The sequence below is a fragment of the Myodes glareolus genome, chromosome 17, assembly GCF_982192425.1.
Source record: "Myodes glareolus chromosome 17, mMyoGla1.1, whole genome shotgun sequence".
Classification (NCBI taxonomy): Eukaryota; Metazoa; Chordata; class Mammalia; order Rodentia; family Cricetidae; genus Myodes; species Myodes glareolus.
The window spans coordinates 61,250,697-61,270,897 of NC_142042.1; the positions used below are offsets into that span (position 1 = coordinate 61,250,697).

A 20,201-nucleotide genomic window follows, 5' to 3' on the forward strand; every position below is an offset into this window, starting at 1 on the left:
ATTGGCTCTCCTGCAAGTAGAGTTATAGACAACTGCGGACTTACATGTGAGTACTGAAACAAAACCTGTGTCCCTGGAAGAACAGATTCTCTTAAGTGCTGAGCCATATCTCTAGCCCCCTTGGGGATTTTTTTTTTTCCCATTTTTGAGAAAGGCCTCACTAGGTAGTGATAGCTAGCCTGGAGCTTGCTGTGTAGATCAGGTAGATCAGATGGGCTCAAACTCATAAGAGGTCTACCTCCTTCTGCCTCTAGAATGCTGAGATTAAATAAAGGAATACTCCACTAAGCCTAGCCTTTTTCGATCTCCACCACCACCATGAGGATATTTTAATACCTAAATTCTTCCCAGAACCGCCAACTACCATACTGTTCTACAGTAGCTAATTTTTAAAAAAAAATCACACTTAGTGTGTGAGTGTATAAGCAATGGCACATGTGTGCATGTCACAGCACTGTGTGGAAGTGAGCAGACAACCTGTGGGAGTCAGTTCTCTTCTTCACAGTGTGAGTCCCAAGGATCAAATGCAAGTCATCAAGCCTTGGTGGCAGATGTCTTTATCCTCTGAGCTATCTTGCTGACCAAAATTAACTTTAATGCTAATTTAAAATGAACTCACTTGTAAAGGTAAATAAATGTGGAGAAAAGATTCGTATGAACAGATGTGACTTTCAGTGCATCATCTATAGCCTTGGTCCTCTGTGTTTGCAAAGGTGCTCCATAGTCAATTATAATCACTCATATTTGTTCATGTATTGACTTGGGGGTATCAATTACTAAACCCTTTATATATCTGGTTTCCCTTCTATTAAATAGGAACTTTCCAAAGTATCTAACATTTATTCCTGCCCCTTCCCCCACACCTGGCTAGTTTTCATTCATTATCTCAGGACACGTATCTGACTGACCCCTATCTCTGACAGCTATCAGATCACACACTTAAAAAAGAGGTTACTGACGAAGACTGGCCTCTTTCTGTGGCTGCGGGCAGAGATTAGAGGAGACATCACTAAAGAGGAAATACCTACTGACCTGCCTGTTCCAAGGCGACCAGCATGGACTGTTCAATGAGGTCCCTCTCTATGAAGCTTCGGAAGTCTTCTTTGTACACAGTGAGATCTGGAAGCTGGAAGGCACAGATGGGCATTTCCAGGGGGTGCTCACTGCTCCCCCCACCCCCACCATTGGAGGAGACATGGGACCGGGCCAGGGAAACAATGCTGGAACTGGCGTGGGAGATGCCCCTAGACAGGCGTTTTTCTGCAATGAGAAATGGAGTCACCTTAGAATATATGCAGCCCATTTTGAGAACTCTCCACAGATGAAGGTGGTAAGAGCGCTTGACAGTTTCCAGTCAAAGAAAAAACTGTACCTAACCAGCTACTTCTGAACCTCATGGCATTTCTTTTCTTAAGCCAAATACAAATGGGAGAATATACAAAATGGTATTTTTGTAGACACTTATAGTAGTACCAAAAACACATTCATCTAACCTTGTTGGGGTTTCCCTGACTTTCCATTTCCTATGACCTCATTTCTGACTCCCATTTTTCAACATGAGTGTGAGTCCTTGACTTAGCAACTGGGTCATTTTTCTAGTGGGAAGAAGAACAAATAAGAGAAATGGGCTTTCATTTGGTTGGATTTAGCCAAATAATCACTCTAGTAATCCTTAGGGTCTTAGAGGATGTATAAAAGATTTCCATTATAGAAAAGAAAGTGACAGTGTCATCACCAACATTTATATTACTTACTATAACTTTTATTAATATTCATATTTATCATAAATTTACAGAGACAGTAAAATTATGTGTTTGCACAGCTTGAAGTACATGGGTGTTATCACAGGGGATGGGAGCTCTAATGCTATGCAGTTGTCGATGTGAAGCAGTCTCAGCCCATTGTATAGCTAGCTACAAATTACCAGCTGGATTTGGCGGGAAGAGAGTAAGGAATGAAAACACCTCTAAAGGAGCACACAAACTCTTCCTAATCCACATGCAAAAGCTCAGTCCTCAGTTCAAGCAATACCTTGAACGATGTCATCCTGTCTCTGTAGGATCGGTCGAGAAGGGCGAGTGGGTTCTCTATCTGAACACCCTTTTTCAGGGGTCTTAGAACAACTACTCCCTCCACTAAAGGATGGGGACAGGTTCCCAGCATGGACTTGGCGTAGCTGTTCAAAATCACTGAGGGCAGCACTCACATCCCAGTTCTTTCCTAACAGGAAAAAAAAAAAATACCATTTTAGTCCCAGAGTATTATGAAACTGGGGAGAGACATAGGAAGACCATTCTAACCACCCTAGTACAACCAAGCAAGCCAGGTATGGCAGCACAAACTTACAATGCTAGAACTTGAGAGGGTGAGGCAGGAGGATCAAAGAATTTGAAGCCACTCTGGGCTACCTCAGACTCAGTTTCAAAACACCTCATATCAAAAATAAACCTAATAATGCCAGGCAGTGGTGGCACATGCCTTTAATCCCAGCACTTGGGAGGCAGAAGCAGGTGGATCTTGGAGTGAGAGGCTAGCCTGGTCTAGACAGGACAGCCAAAGCTATCCAGAGAAACCCTGTCTCAAAAAAGTAGATAAATAGATAGATAGATAGACAGACAGACAGATATAGATGAACAAATAAATAAATGAGCCAAGTAAGAACATACTAATAATGCACATTATAATTCTATTAACTTTCTTATCCAACTACTTTAATTTTCTTCAATCTGAAGCACCGATTTTCTTTATTGTCTATTTCCTATGTAAGCTATATAATGGTACTTTGTCTCTAAACTCAAAGGGCTCTTCAGAGATTTAGTCACTAAAACGAAACTCCTTTTACAGATAAAGGAGACAAAGCTTACAGAAGTACCATGACTTGTTCAAAGTCACAGTTAGTTTGTACCAGGCTCATTAGCTGAGGTAGATTCTAGGATGTCTTACAGCCACCTAACGATGGAACTCTCCAGTGAAGAGTTTCTCGATATACAGCAGCAAAAGGAGCTGCACCGCCCTGCTGTACAAACAGCTCTCTATCTGGAAGACTCTATGGTGCTGTACAAACAGCTCTCTATCTGGAAGACTCTATGGTGGTTTTCTGCAGCTAAATTATTTCATACATGTTGACTGTTTGCAACTGTGCACTCTAGCTGCTGTAGCCTTGGGTTAGCTTCTCACCAAGTACCCTACTACCTCCAATCTACCCAAGAAAGCCCATGAGATTTGTTTTTATAAAGCACCGTTCTAACTATTTTAGCTCTATGTTCAAAATCTTTCTGTAATGGCTCATCACTACTCCTTTGCCCACTATTCAAGACTTTCTATGACCTCTCCTGTTTCCTATCCTTTTCTCTGTGCTTTAATTTACTTATTTATGAAAATGTAGATAGTAATACTAGCATGCTGTGTAGTAGCCATTTCTTCCAGGTTGGATATGATCATTGCCATCTGACACCGTCTTCTGGCCTTCTTGGATACTAGGCATGCACATAGTACACACACACGTCAAGCACTTACACATCCCCCTTGGTAGGGAGATAGTAATGAGATTAATGACGTTCATTAGGTCTCTCCTCTGCCCAAGGATATATAAACATTTAAGAATTGCTCCAAAGACAGACTTTTTGGTGGCATAGCTGTCCAGTTTTCCACATGCTTGGCATGCTACTCATGTTCCTAAAGTAACCTCAATAAGTTCTGGTTCAGCAGGCTAATCTTGGTTGAGGTGGCGTTTATAATCTGCTCCCTCTATTAGGGATGGATAGAAATAGCCTTCCCCAGAAAAAAGTCATGCAATGCTGTGCCTGAAGCACAGTGCTGTTCTGAAGGTTAAATGAGTCAAAAGCATGTAGAACAGTACCTTGTATGCAGATTCCCACATGCATTTCCTACTCCTGCTGTAGTCTCTATTCTAACCCTCCAGTTAAGCTACACTAGCTACCCATGCTTGCTGACTTAATTCTAACACTGTTAACTCTCTTTCTTCACTCTTATTCTAGTCTCCACTCGTGTTCTGGTCTCCTTGCCATTCCTAGACCACACCAAGACTGCTCCCATCAGGGCCTCTCCAGAGCTGAGCCAGATTTCCATCTTCACTCTCATAGCACGCTCAGCTTTTTTTTTTTTTTAAATAACATGAGTGTTTATAACATATAAAAAGTAATTTGTAACATAATCATTAAGAGACACATTCTAAAAAACTGTCAAGGTTCAAATCCTATGTAGCTTCATTGAACCTCAGTTTCAAAGTTATAGCTTGGTAGTTGAGTACCTGCTATATGCTAGTACCTGACATACGCTAGGCACACTGCACAGACACATTTTATAAGAAGATGATTTCATTTTTAATTTTTTCTTAATTTTGAGTATGTTGTTGCGCATGCGTGTAGTATATATATGTGTGTGTGGTGTGTGCATGAGTGTGTATAGAGGTTAAAGCATGTGTGTGGTATATATGTGTGGAGTGTATATACAAATGTGTAGCGGATAGAGCTCAAGATCAAGTGTTTTTACTTATGAGTATGATTTTAGTGAGCTAATCTAACTTTCTTCTTGGATTATCTGAATACAAACTCATGAAGAAAGCTCTCGAAAACATACAAGGTGAAGGGATTTTGGATTTTAAAACTATAGTTAGGCACACCAAGCAGGTAATAAGAAGCAACTTAAAAGGAAGTCTATGGTATACAGAATACTTTTCTGATCACCTTAAATATTCCAAATCACCCTAATAGTAAATATGACATTTTGCTTTCTCTTTCTCACTCTCTCCTTACCTTCCAGAAGATCTCGGGCCAGCCCTGGCTCTGCACCTGTGGAACGGACAAAATCCGACAGGACAGCATCCATGTCCAGGGTCATGGGATCATCAGGTACTCTCAGGCAGCAGGATGTGAGCTGAACATAGATCAAAATCCAGGCTTGAACCTGAAAAGGAGATAAGCACACAAGGCTCAAGTAACCAGAACAACATCACTCCAGCCCAATTCCAACAGATTATCTAAATGGAAAACTATTCTGGTCCCTTCATCCTAGTTAAAGTTTGAAATAAGGAGTTTAAAATTATTTGAAGAATCACACTTAATTTCCTCATTAACAATAATGTCTTATTGCCCACAATAACCACAAACCACTATGAACAAAGCTTTCTCTCTGCTATTTATTTATTTATTTTGTTTGTTTGTTTGTTTGAAAGAGGCACTAGGTATTAAGCCCAGGGCTTGTATATGCTGGGCAAGTGCTCTACACCCACCCCAGTGTCAAGTTTGCTTCTCCAGTCGAAAGGAAGGCAGCAGCAGACTGCTGCCCTATAAAGCTCCCCAACCTGCACTGTTTCCTAACATAGCCCATGTCCATTTCTTTCCTGAAACATATTTATTATTAAGGGTTTTAGTTTTATTTTTGGAGACAATGCTTTATTCTGCATTCTTCCTGCCTCAGCATCTTGAATGCCATCATGCCCTGGGTTTCCTCTGAAGTTAATCTGATCACTCCCTGTCTAACCTCTCTGATTTTCATACGCCAAGTTTTGGAAAGTAGGAAGGTGTGTGTACTTGCCTGATGTATCACCAGAACGAATCACTTGACACAGTACATGGCACACTGGCCCTTAGAAGACTCTTATTAAAAAAATGAGTACTACACAGCAGAGGAGTTCAGGGTTGACTAATAATATTCCATTGCTGGCTAAGAGACAGGAAGTGTAAAGTAAAAACTGAGAACTACTGAAAATAAAGCAGCAAGCTATTCTGCACATCTGAGTGGAGCCCAAAGGCTCATCACAAAAGCAACTTCAGGAGTTCAGGAAACAGGCAGAATCAGAAATGTTTTTCTCCTCCCAGGATAGATGAGTGCCAGGTAAGTTTACCTGGGGAAAAAAAATCCCTTCTTTCAGACTTGACTTTAGCAGAAACTATATCTCTGACCTGACGACCTGGAAGCAAGCCAACATTCCTCTGTGGTTAACAGTCACAGCTGAGAAAGCAAAAATAGGGTGGTGAACAACCTCTGACAAATTCACCAGGTCTGGAGAAGGGGCTCATTCATAAAGTGCCCAGGTGCCCAACTGCCCACTGCACCCACTAATTCCATCTTTTTGGAAAAGCCACAACCAGAATTCTTGAAAACAACAGGTGACTCAGACAAAACAGTCTTCCTACACCTAAAGCCTAAGAATGACTCCAGGGCATTTTTTTCTTCACCCCACTCCTGTCCCAGGATACAACTTGTTTAGTGGTGTGATCTGATCCCAATTTTCTTCATTCCTTGCATATAGTAAAGCAAATAAATATTTGTGGGTTATAAAAATTCTAACTCTCTATTGATAACTGCATTGTCTTAGTGGTGGTAGGTAGCTCTTTTTGATTTTTTTTTTTGAGAAAGAGAAACTATTGTTTCTTATAGTGCTCTAATAACACAAGAAGTCAGTGGATACAGGACATGATTTATTTTATTCCAGGCCAACATTTAGTAAGGTATCTACAATATTGCAGGCAGTAATAAATACCTACTGAATAAATTCAATGTAAACAAATGTCTAATTTTCATCTGCTTCAATATACTGAGCACCAAATCAACATTCCTCTGAGGTTATTAACCTCCCACTAACCCAGAACTACATGAAGAACTTCTGACCAAGCTCCCCTTGAAGTATGTGCTTAAGAATTTAACTTCAAGACAGGCAAGTGGTAATGTCTGTAATACCAGCACCCAAGAGGCAGAGGCAGGAGGATTGAGAATTCAAGGCTACAAAGAAAGACCCAATCTCAAAAAATATTAAAAAGGTTAAAAAAAAATTAAATGCTTTCAGAAATCATAGGTGAATGAAAGGCTCTTCATCTCCTAGCGCATGTAAGAATTCTCTCCAAAGCCCGCTGTGCTCAGCACTTTGGTCACAGGACATGGGCACAGCCTAATAACAACATATAAACAATGCAAAATCAAAAGCCTAGCTCTAAAATGAACTTCAATCTCTGCTCTTAAAAGATAAAACAGGACTAATGGGTGTGGTGGCTCAGGCCTTCAATCCCAGCACTCAGAAGTAGAGGAGGGCAGAACTCTGTGAGTTAAAGTTCAGCTTGGTCTACAGGGTGAGAGCCAGAGCTATGAGACCTATGAAACCCTGTCTTGATAGACAGACAGACAAAAAAAAGTAAAGAAACAAAACAAGGAAAGCCACTTTAACAACCTTCTGAGAGGACATGGGGAAAAACACAAACAGCACTCAGCAGAAAGGAGAAGACCTGACTAAGTCACAGGCACGCAGACAATTTCTAGCCAGACTCGGGCTCCTGAGAAAGAGAAGCAAATGAAAACTATTGGTGCTATGGCATCTGAGATCTTACATGGTAACAGAAGGTAGGTCATTCATTTCCAAACATCTAAAATAAACAAATAACTCATATCTGGAAAGACTGGCTCTTCAGCAAAAATGTGAAGCACTAAAGCAAACTTCTTGGCAGCACATTCTTGTATTTGATTCTCCAGGTACATGGCATGGACTGTGCCCTTTGCCCAACAGGTAAGGACAGCAGCTCTTGTTACAAAACCACACCTGGCTGAAGGTTCTCAAATTCCATGGGGATATCGAAGCCAATGCTCTGCCTCAGCACACAGGAAGGAAAAACCCAAACAAGAAAACAAAACACTAACCTTCAACTTTTCAAATAAAGCACTCAAATCTTTGTTGATTATATGTATAGACAGATTCAAACGTCAAAATCAACCAGTTTCCTAGTAAAGGGGCCCTCACCAATTACTCAGACCAGTGCAAGGACTTTTCTATTACACCTCTAGCAGGTCGTCCAGTTCCCGAGTGAGTACAAGCTTTGACAGGGAGCTCAATGCTTTCGGCTCCAACTGTTATAAATTGTTTTCTTCTAAGCAAAAGCCAAGTCTATCACCAGATCCCTCCCCCTAATACTGTTCACATAATGGTTCTTATTCTGTCCTATAGACCAAAATTAACTCCTGAGAATGATGAAATCTTCAATGGAAAATATTAAATCATTACTTCACATAAATACTTGTTGTGACCCAACATCATGACTCTGTCATCCTCAATCACTTTGCAGAGAATTGCTGGTCCAGCAGGTGAGCTCTTTCCTCACTTGCAAAGTATTGTCTGAAGTTCACTTTCCCCTTGGCGTGCCAACCGAACTTTGCCTCCACATCTATCACCATCTGGTCTGTCTTAGTTTGGGTTTTTATTGCTGTGAAGGGATACCATGACTACGGCAAATCTCATAAAGAAAATATTTAATTGATGGTGGTTCCCTTACATTTTCAGAAGTTTAGTTCATTATGATCATGAAGGGGAGCATGGCAGCGTGCTGGCAGACGTGGTACTGGAACTGAGAGTCCTACATCTTGCAGGCAACAAGAAGTTGACTGACTCACATTAAGTGAAGCTTAAGAAAAGAGACCTCAAAGCCTGCCCCCACAGTGACACATTTCCTCCAACAAGACCATACCTCCTAACAGTGCCACTCCCTTTGGGGGCCATTTTCTTTCAAACCACCACATTCTATTGCCTAGACCCCAAAGGCTTGTAGCCGTATCATAATGGAGAAATGCATTCAGTTCAACTTCAAAAGTCCCGATAGTCTCTAACAGTCTCAAACATGTTTGAAAGTCTAGTCTCTTCTGAGATGCATGGCAATTTCTTAACTGCAATCACATATAAAAATCAAAATCAAAAAGCAGATTACATACTTCCAACATATAATGGCACAGGATATACTTCACCATTCCAAAACACAGGGAAGGGAGCATAAAGAGGAAATGCTAGACCAAAGCAAGAACAAAATCAGCTTGGCAAACTCCAGACTCTGCATCTCCATGTCTGATGTCAAAACACTCTCCACATCCCCAGCTCTATTCAGCTTTGCTGACTGCAGCACACTTCTTTCTCTTGGGCTGCTTCCACTCCCTGTTAGCAGCTCTCCTCCATAGGTATCCTATGACTCTGGCATCTCTAACATCTTAGGGTCTCCAAAGCAATCCAGGCTTCAACTTCATACTTTTAACACAATGGCCTCTATAGGACTCCATTCAGGGACATCCCTGACACGTCTCTGGTCTCACTGGCTGTCCTAAAGTATGGAGGAAATTTCTATAATCCATATCTTCCACCCTTAATTCTAAAGCCAGAACCACATGGCCAAAGCTTTCAAGTCCTGATGCTTGTTGGGGCTGGAACATGGCCCCCTGTTTAACTCCAGTTTTACCAGATTTCTATTTTCCTTTTTTGCCTAAGCTTGGCTGTCCTTGAATTTGATCTTTAAACCAGGCTGTTCTCAAACTCAGAGATCCACCAGTCTCTGCCTTTCCAATGGAATTAAAGGTATGTACAAACACACCCGGCTCTAAACTTCTCTTTAATTCCATAATACAAGTTGAAAATTTAGCTGGGTAGGATCTCGCCTGGAGATTACCATTCCCTGTAATAAATTTCATTTATTAATCTGTTTATCTCCTTAAACATAAGAGATTTAGCTCCATTCAACTTCCTGGTGCTCTTTTTCTTCTCAAAATTTATATTTTGCCATTTATCCTGTTCAGCTTGCTCTCCTTCATTAGAGTTACCATTAAAAACCACATGACAGAGTCTATACCAGGTTGTTTTGAGATTTTTTTTTTTATGCCAACAGAATTAATCCAAAACTCCTCACTTTGGCCTTAGGCAGATAACAAAGGTAAATTCTTCCCCTCTGAAACCTCTTGAGTGAGCCCCCAACAGTTCAAATAACTCTTAGCACCGCAGTCTCCCAAATGTCTATGAATACGGCACATTAAGTAGCGCTTAAACCATTCCACTGTTTTCCAAACCCAAAGTAGCAGGTTCAAATTCCTCTAAACAGTCAGGCCTATTACAGGTATACCCCACTCCTGGTATCAACTTCGGTCTTAGTTTGGGCTTCTATTGTTGTGAAGAGATACCATGACTACAGCAACTCTTATAAAGAAAACACTTAAATTGATGGTGGCTTCCTTATAGCCATGATCATGAAGGGGAACAGAGCAGCATGGAGGCTTCTCTTCCCTAAAGATGGCTTAACTCAGACTAATACTGAATTAAAGCCCATCTGTATGCACAAAGTCCCCTATTACTTAGTAACAGAAAAGAACGTAAAATTAAATACTGGTAATTTTGATGGAAGATAACAGACCTCTGTTAAAACACCTAAGAAACTGACCCTACATTCTCTGCTTGACATCATCCTCCAAGGCTTCCACATTCTCACTCTACACCCACTCTCCCAGTTCTGTGTCCTCTCAATTCCTCTCGAAACTCATTGAAAAACCACAACATTTAAGACTCAAGAATTTTCAAAGGTCAGAGACTCCTCCATGCTTATGATGTCAATTCCAACGAATCCAGACAGGAAGAGAGAGGAAGGCAGGAGAACACAATTCTTGATAAAGGTAGGAGGGAGAGATTGTTTGGCAGGCTGTACTTTGGTTAATACAAAAATATAACCAAACTTTCTGAGAAAGAAAAAGGATATGGCCAACTTCCATTCTCAAGGAACCTAGGTAATATTAAATGGAAACAAAGTGAAAGAAAATCATATGCTAAAGCTTTAGATATTATCTTAAATTTCCAAACTCTAAGAGATGAGATTTGTATCATTAACCTTCTGTTACACATGAAAATGACAAATAACCTCAAAGAAGTTAGGTGATCCCTCAATGTTACTCAAGAACTAGCAGAACCAAAATGTTTACAAGTCAACCCACAGCACGCCAGAGACCTGGTACTTACTCTACACCACACTTTGTCTGCAGAAGATGGAAGAAAATGTGCAATCCATTCATACAAAGTTCATCCTCACTGCTTAACCCTCTCAAGTCCACACTCAAAGAATCAACTCTAGGTTCAGACACATCTTGTTACAAATCCCTAACCTAACACTTTACGGAACCATGGGAATACAACTATTTTGTGCCTAATATATAAAATGGAAAATACACAGTTCAGATATCTTGTTTGTATTACAAATATTTACAATCTTTACAGTAATAGCTGATATAGTAGATCTTTGAGAAATGCCAGCTGTCTTTATGCCCAAATCCTTATCACAATACTAATTCCACCAGTACCCAACACAACTACCTACATTATTTCTTCCAAAGTTCTCTCTTCCCAAACCAGCCTCTCCAAGAGTCCTACAAATCTTCTCTTGTTTTTTCAAGTTTTTTTTTTTGCTTTGTGGGGGGGTGTTGTCTTGTGTTTTGTGTTTTGAGAAAAGGTTTCATGTAGCCCAGGCCTTGAGCTGTGTGTGGCCAATGGCCTTCAACTACTGATCTTCCTGCTTCTGACAAGTACTGAGAACACATCCATGCCACCACACCTGGTTTATGTGATGTTGGGAATCCAACACAGGTCTTCATGCATGTTAGGCAAGCACTCTACCAAATGAGACACATTTCCAGCTCAGCTCACTTTTGCTTGGGGATTTGTTGTTTGGTTTTTTAAGACAGATCTCACTATGTGGCCCAAGTTAACCTTGAACTCACTCTGTAACCCAAATACGCACTGAATTTACAATCCTCCTGTCACAGCTTCCCACGCTTCCCAAGTAGCTGCAACTATAGGCCTGCCAAAAAAAAAAAAAAAAAGCATTGGGCTTTTTGTTGTTGTTGCTATTGTTTTAGACTTAGACAATATGTGTAATTTATACACTTTTCTTTTTCCTTTCAGATGGGGCTAAGAATAGGCCAAAGTTGGGTTTTCTTTTCTTGGGTTTTGTTGTTGTTATGTTTTGTTTTGTCTTTTGAGTCAGGGTCTCTCTACATAGCTCTGGCTGTCTTGGAACTCACTATGTAAATGAGGCTGGCCTTGAACTCGCGGAGCTCTGTCTGCCTCTGCCTCCTGAGTGCTGGGATTAAAGTCATTGCGCCACCACACTCAGCCAAGATTGTATTTTCAATAAAGTCAATTTTTAAAATAGCCTACAAAAATAAAAGTTCTACTTGAGCCCTTTAAAGACTGACTGTTGAATTTCTTATACACATACCACTACCAACAATAACAACAAATCAACAGCCTACACTAAATGCAAAACATAATAGCTCTCAAAAGTCAACTCTCTAACTTTTAGTAACAACCAACCCTCTCCCCTACTTGGTTCATAATTATTGGTCATTTCTTTATTGATTATGAAATATCTAGTCAATGGAAAAATCAGATAGAAGGGGAAAAATCAAACTACTGTACTATCTCTGTTAGTTATTCATATAAGATTAATTTATTTTATAAATCTCTTTTGGTAATTAATTTCCTTTCACATACAGTTAATAGTTTTTAGCCTTTACTAGACAAAGAAGTTTTCCTTTTATAAAATTAGATACCTAAAAATCAGGTACACTGGTGTGTACTTGTAATCTCAGCACTCAGAAGGCTGAAGCAGGAGAACTGGCTTGAGTTGAAGGCCACCCTAAGCTACACAGAGTACCAGGTTAGCCAAGGTTACGTAGTGAGATACTATTCCAAACAACAAAACAACAAATTGGATACTTCAGCTCAAAGATTCTCATCACTTTCTTCTTTTTAGTTCTGCATCTATCTTTTCTGCTCATCTCTAAAACTCATTTAGCTACTATAAGCTCTATGAAAAGCACCTGCCAGGGTTATTAGTTGGTGTTTTAGACATGTCCATCCTAACTTCAACTTGACTATCAGTCATTCATTCAAGATCTGCCAACCTGAACTACCATCTTCTAGATACCAACTTAAGGGCTGGGATACAAACGATGAAGAGGAGACACCATTCCACCTTCAAGGTATTTGAGCTGGATGAGGAGTGTACACCTGTTAGTGTCACTAGTGCAGGAATCTACACAGAGCAACCATTTTACCTACAAGAGTTAGGAAGTGGAATCTTTAAGAACAGCAGGAGGCGAGACGAGAAGATTACATTTTGGTAGATATCCTTGATGTTGGCATTATTATCTTATATTTTTAAAGCTTAGAAATAGACTTAACACACTTAAGTGCACGCACATGCGCACACACACCCCTAACAAACAGTGTGGTTTTAAAATGTTTGTCCTAATCTATGTATCCATACTTAAAATAGGCTTATGAATTATTTGTTGGTTTCAAATATTTACCGTTTTCTGACCTACCCCATTGATATAAAGAGGTCTGTATGAACAAATACAATTTATATGTGTGTAACTGTGAGTTCACTATATAGCTTTTATAGATTTGTTTGAGAAACACACTGACAGATCATAAAAAAGAAGTTTCAAATTATAGTAGTATACACCTGTAATCTCAATATTCAAAAGACTGATGCAGGAAAATTCTCAATATCAAGAACAGCCTTAGCTACTTAGTTCCAGACCAACCTGGGCTACATATCATGACTCTATTTCCCAAATATTTTTAACTAAATACTCCTAAAGGTTTTTAATTTTGTATTTTCTGATACCTAACATATATATACAGAGGCATTTGTTACATCTAAATGACACCCAAAGGGCAAGGCAGTATTAATTCTGATTCAGTTTCAAACAGTTCTCCATAGATTTATGGTAAAATCACATTTGTTTAATAGCAAGAAGAACTCTTTAATAATTTTTCTTTTAAAAATACTATCTATGCTTATTGACACTGTCCCAGCTGTTACTATCCCTCCCAGTAACTACACAGTCACACAAAGTCACACATATCCCAGATGGAGTTAAAAGTGCGCACTCTAATACAGGTTGTCTCCAGCACTCTTTGGACTTCTTTCACTTAAATAGTCTGCTCCTTCTTGCAGTATTTGTTTCACTTTTAGAAGCAAATTGGGGCTGGAGGAATGCTCAGGAGTTAAGAGTACTGGTTGCCTTTCCAGAGGACCTGGGATTGATTCCCAACAGCCACATTGATAGCTATAATTCCAGTTCTAGGGAATCCAACACCCTTTTCTGGCCTCTGCAAGTACCAGGCATGTACAAACTACACAGTCATACATGTAGACAAAGTAACTATACACACAAAATAAAATAGTAATTTTTACAAGTTGGGGAGTTAGAGAGATGGCCCAACAGTTGAAGAGTCCTTCCTGCTCTTGCATAGGAGTTCAGTTCAGCTTTCAACATTCACATGTTGGCTTACAACCACCTGTTACTTTAAGAGGATCTGATGTCCTCTTCTGATCTGCACAAGGCACCAGGCATGTACATGGTATACATACATACATATATACTTACATACATACATATATACATACATGCATATATACATACATACATACACATATACATACATGCATTAATAAACCTTAAAAACTAAGTCTCTCCTACTTATGAACATAAGATTAGGCATGAGTGTACAACACAATCCGACGGCTCTAGTCTAGGCAGTGACCTGCATACTTTCATCATTTACATAATTAACATCCTATGTGGACAGAGGTAGTGAAGCTCAGAAAGTCTGTGTTTTCCTGTGTCACACTTTAGAGTCATCAACTTTTAGAAATATCAGAGACTTTTGTGAGACAGGGTTCTCTCTGTAACAGCCCTGGCTGTCCTATAACTCACTTTGTAGACCAGGCTGGACTCAACACACAGAGGTCCACCTACATCCACCTCCTGAGTGCCAGGATTAAAGGCGTGCATCACCACACCTGGCTTTTTCAAAGACCAGTTTATTGCACACTTCAAGTTACAGATGACAAGAACTCAGAGCCAAGTGAGTGAAGTTAAATCACTTGTCCAAAGACACAGAGCTAACTAGTGATAAAACTAGTTCCAAGATCATAAATCTAGCTGGGCAGTGGTGGCTCACGCCTTTAATCCCAGCACTCTGTGAGTTTGAGGCCAGCCTGGTCTACAAGAGCTAGTTCCAGGATAGGCTCCAAGCTACAGAGACACCCTGCCTTGAAAACAACAAAACAAACAAACAAACAAAAAAGATCATAAATCTAGTGATTTCAGTAACGGTTACCTGACATCACATATCATTAATTTTCAATTTCCTCCAGTACCCAGCTAAATCTCCGACTTCTACAGATGTGAACCAAAGAAAAAGATATTTAAAAGTCAATCCCTTAAGCAATCCCTATTCAGGAAAAGAAATCACCTGTAAGGACATCAAAGCAGCAGAGAAAAATCACTTCTGTGTGCCAATCAACACTAAGAGAGAAACTCTACTTGGAACATCATGTCCCTAAGACCTAAAGCAAGACAGTGGGATAAAATTATGCATCACAGAGATATTTTCTTTTTACTTTTATATTGATGATTTAGAGCTAGATTACTTTTTCATAATAAACTTATTTTTATTGAATATACTTCTCTTGTACTACTTAAATATCACTGCTGAGTTTTGAACAGAACAACCTAAAACCAAGAAACAAAATACCAACTTTTAACACATTTCTTCTGCTTACCCTGAGTAACCAAAGCACCAAAGCATCTTCTTACATTTATTTAAGCTAGTTTACTTTTTAAAAAACTCAGGAAGGGCCACCATCCTGAGGCACAATGGTACCCAGGTGCAAAGTCCCACAGATGGAAATACAATCTCCTAACTCAACGGCTGTGAGGCGAAGGGAAAATATACAAGCCATAGCTAATCTTCCACAAGTTCCTGATTCCAGGAGCAAAAAAAAAAAAAAAAAAAAAAAAGAAAAAGAAAAAGAAAATCAACCAAAAGGGGCAGGTGTTGTGGTACACTATAAAGATTTGTCACTCTAATTGGTTTTAATAAAAAGCTGACTTTTTATTAAAAGTCAGGTAGTGGTGGTGCACACACTTAATTCTAGCACTCGGGAGGCAGAGGCAGACACAGGTGAATCTTTGTGAGTTTGAGGCCAACCTGTCTCCAAAGTGAGTTTAAATACAGTCAGGGCTACAGAGAAACCATGTCTCAAAAAACAGAAAAAAAAAAAGAAAGAAAGAAAAAAGAAAAACAACAGAACAAAACAAAAAAACTGACTGGCTGTAGCCAGGCAGGAAGTGTAGGTGAGACAACAAAACTAAGGATGCTGGGATGAAGAAGGTGAAGTCAGAAGAGTCACCAGCAAATTCAAGGAGAAACAAAATGGGCATGCCATGTTGAGAGAAGGTACCAAGTCATGGGGCAAAGTATAGATAAGAAATAAGAGTTAATTTAAATGTAAGCATTAGCTACTAACAAGCCTAAGCTATTGGCCGAGCCTTTACAATTAATATTAAGTTTCTGAGAGATTATTTGGGAGCAGCTCCCAGTACAGAAAAACTCCATCTACAGGAAGATAACAGTTAACTTCCTTTACTGAATAAATATATACCAAGTATCAGAAATTTGAGACAAAAAAAGACAAAAGAAACCATAAAAGGGGGAAATATCTTTAATATCTACTGAACAAATTGTTTTTTTTAATTATTACAGTCAAGTTTCTCTCCAAGAATGCCAATCATTTGAAGTTATCTATGAAGTCCTTTGATGGAATACCTAATCAAATACTTCAGTAAAAGACATTGTTTACTCAATCTCACTACTTTAGGAGTCAAACAGACACTGATCTGGACCAAAATGTTTGCTATCTATTATATAGGATCCATAGTAGAAGAATGTGGTTGATCTTATTCCCAACTCAGGATAAGCTGTTTCCTATGTAGATGAATGCTTTCGGAAGAACATACTGAAAATGTCTAAGGTCAGTGTGGTAGTGTCTGCCTATAACCCCAGCATTTGAGAGGTGAAGGCAGAAGGATGAGGAAATTCAGGGCCATCGTTAGCTACCCAGGCTGGGCTAGATGAAACCGTGTCTATTCTCCTCCTTTTGCCTACCCACCAAAATGACAAGTCCTGTTAAACTTGCTTGCACAAATATGATGCAAATAAGAAAACTGTTGAACTCTTTGTGCATATAGACTGGATAGAAGTAACCTAGACAACCCTTCACAAGAATATAGCGTCAAGCCAAGTCTGTAAAAGAAAGGTCTTTCCCTCTCCCTCAAAAACTACAAAAGCACCAATTACTAGATAAACACCTCACTGGCCTCTGACTCTTCCCTAAAACTATCTTGGGAACGAGTTATTATCCATTATTGTTTTCAGTGGTAGTAGTGTTGGTAGTAATAATTACTGGCTTTAAAAATAGAAAAGACATAAAAGGAACAATAGAAAATTATCTCAAAAAAAAAAACCCAGTTTTAACGAGAATTCAAAAGCAAATAAGTACTCTCAATTCTACCAAAGGGTCAATAAGTTACTTCTATCAAAAAAACTGTAGGACTAACTCAAGTAAAATAAAAATCACACATTTCCCCTTAAATTATACACTCAATAAGCCAAACTGATGCAGTCTGCAAGTGTTAGGCTCAGACCCACAGTTGAGAACCTGAAACCACAGAACTGTGTCACTGCGCCCTCTCCTCAAAAGCTTTACCTACACAGGTAAATGCTTAGGAGTACATTTAGTGGAAGGGGGCCTGCACCACAATGCACATACGAGGTCATAGGACACCATGTGAGAGTCAGTTCTCTCCTTCTACCATGTGCATTTGAAGTAACAAACTCAGGTCAGCACAAATGGTGCAAAAGCCTTTGCTCACTGGCCCATCTCACCGGCCCCAGGACATAACTTTCCAAAGAAGAAAGACTGAAATGTCTGAGGAAGGCACTGGTAACATACAGCACCTGAGTACTTTTAAAAATATTTAACACAGAGTGGGCACACGGGGCACATGCCTGTAACACCAGCACTGTGAAGGCTGGGGAAAGAAGTCACAGTCCAAGGTGAGCCAGGGCTACAAGAACAGGGAGACTATCTCACTAACTATGCACCTACCAAATATCACACATTATTTACAGGTTAGACACACCCACATCAACTATCCCATTAATCTTACAGGATATATTCAGATTCTCTTACTACCCAGTGTTGTGTAATAGTCTCCTTGGAGATTGAAACATTCTATTCCAGCACATAAAGAATCCCAAAAGGGAGGGAACAACTTAAATTAGATAACAAAAAAGCGGAGCCTGGTGGTGGTGGAACGTGCCTTTAATCCCAGTACTTGGGAGTCAGAGGCAAGTGGATCCCTCTGAATATGAGACCAGTCTGGTCTACTGGACAGCAGGGCTACACAGAGAAACAGTTCTGAAAAACAAAAACAAGCAAACAAAAGAGTAAAGCAGAGAGGGCTAGAGAGATGGCTCACCTTGGACTCGACTTCCTTCCCAGCCTTCACAGTGCTGGCGTTACAGGCATTCGCCCCTGTGCCCATTCTACTTTATGTTAAATCTTCAAAAAGTACTCAGCAGTTAAGAGCACTGGTTGCTCTTCTAGAAAACCCAAGTTCAATTCCCAGCACCCACATGACAGTTCACAACTGTCAGTAACTCTAATTCCAGGGGACACCCTCACACAGATAGACATACATACAAGCAAAACATCAATGCACATAAAATAAAAATACTTAAAAAAAATAAAAAAAAAAGCAGAGGAAGAGGTCTGTCTGGATTACTCAAAGACAAATGTGGCAAGATTTGTGTTGAGCTGGAGTATGTAAGGAAAGAATTGACAGAAAGTCAAATTGTGTGCTAAAGTGCTTTCTGGACGGCTTTAAAGCCCAAGGAACAGTTCACTGAAGACATCTGCTGTAGAACACAGGTTAAAAACTATTAGCCTGTCCCGGGAGTGGGTAATTATTCCCCTAGATTAAGGAGAGCATGTTTTCCTCCAACAAAAGACCAGCCAGGTACAGTGGATGGTGAGGCAACACTACAGTGTCAACACAGGGCCTGTCTGACCCAGGAAGCCTGCAGGTACAGCAAGATCCATGTTCCCCTGTGGTCCTGGGTAGGAGGTCTGAGCAGATAAAGTCAGGCCCACTGAGTTCATCAGGTGTAGAGAGATGTAAGGAGGCTTCATAGAAGAGCTCCAGGATATGGAGATGTAATGGCTCAGAATGGTTGAGGGCTACAGGGAGCTAATTAAGTTAGCACCTCCCATCCATGCTTTGTACCCACCCTTGATCTATGGAGGAAGCAACTGATAAAAATAGATGGAACCTTTCCGTGCTATATTAGACCTCACTGATATGTGCCTTTAGTATCTTTAGTAGTAAACTTCTGGGATCACATGCCACTTGCTCAGAATCCATGACAATAGACTTTCAGAGTGCTTCACTGAAGTATCTTTGTAACCCCACAGTTTATTATGGGATGGTGATTCGGGATGCCTTGCCCTGCCCGTCCTCTGGAAAAGGTTTTGTTATATAGATAACATAACGCCAACCTGAGTGTTTTGCAGTCATTAGAGACACATGTGCATGTGGATGGGCGCTCAGTCTGCACAAAAAGCAAGGTCTGGGCACAGCTGTAAGATGCATATGATACCTGACAATGTTACTGACAAAATCCTACAAAAGCCCCTGCCTGTAAATATAAAGCTACAGGCATTCTTGGGATATTGGCAGATTTTCATGCCCCATCTTGCCTAAGCTGTCTGTCTTCTGTATAACTTGATGAAGAACATTATATAGAACTGGGACGGACAGGTTCAAGAGCAGGAGGTTCAGGAGCAGGCTAAGCTCCTTGTAGGACAGGCTAGACTGCTGTGTGGCCCACTACTGTCCTTCCTGTTACAAGTCACCAGTTATTCAGAAGGCTACAGCTGGTGGCTATGAGAAAAGCAACCTGAGCACAGTTCCAATTGGATTTTAGCTTCAGTCATGGAAAGCAACAGAAGCTATATACAACACCCAGTATAAAACTGACAGCATCCTCAATACCAAATAGTTTTAATACCTATAACTTTAGTCCTACCTAAACTCCAGAACACAAATGGAATTCAGATTCTGAGTCTTAAGCATTTGTAATGCTTTCTAGTAATTTCTAAAAGAAATCCTTGTGCCTATTTTGAAACTGTTGAATATCACTTATCCCAGGTATCGGCACACGGTAACAATGGCTATAATTTAAAAATAATACTCTCGAGTCATGTAGTGGTGCACACTTTTAATCCCAGCACTCAGGAGGTTGAGGCAGGCTGATCTTTATGAGTTTGAGGGCAGCTTGCTCTACAAAGCCAGCCCAGAACAGCCAGGGCTATTACATGAGAGCCCCTGCCCCCCCAAAAAAAACCCAATAATAATAATAACAACAATGAGTACTCTCTTTTATAACATGAGCTAAAGAATCAACTTAGAATACAAATAAAACTGATCACAGCTAGGCAAAGAACACCCAATTCTTTATGTTCTTCCCATCT

General features: G+C 40.0%; 1 protein-coding gene across 4 annotated transcripts in view; it reads right to left on the reverse strand.

Moving 5' to 3' along the window:
* Nucleotides 1-20,201, reverse strand: part of Otud7b (OTU deubiquitinase 7B) — a 60,963-nt gene that overhangs the window by 24,335 nt on the left and 16,427 nt on the right. For 3 of the 4 annotated variants that reach the window (XM_048427829.3, XM_048427827.3, XM_048427828.3), the window contains 3 exons: nucleotides 4,776-4,926; nucleotides 2,032-2,220; nucleotides 1,033-1,260 (listed from right to left, as the gene is read on the reverse strand). In XM_048427829.3, coding sequence (XP_048283786.3) covers nucleotides 1,033-1,260; nucleotides 2,032-2,220; nucleotides 4,776-4,860 — 502 coding nt within the window. In that variant the 5' untranslated portion in view covers nucleotides 4,861-4,926. Of the gene's footprint in view, nucleotides 1-1,032; nucleotides 1,261-2,031; nucleotides 2,221-4,775; nucleotides 4,927-20,201 lie in introns of those variants that run through there. The other variant, XM_085678076.2, reaches the window with a different exon arrangement.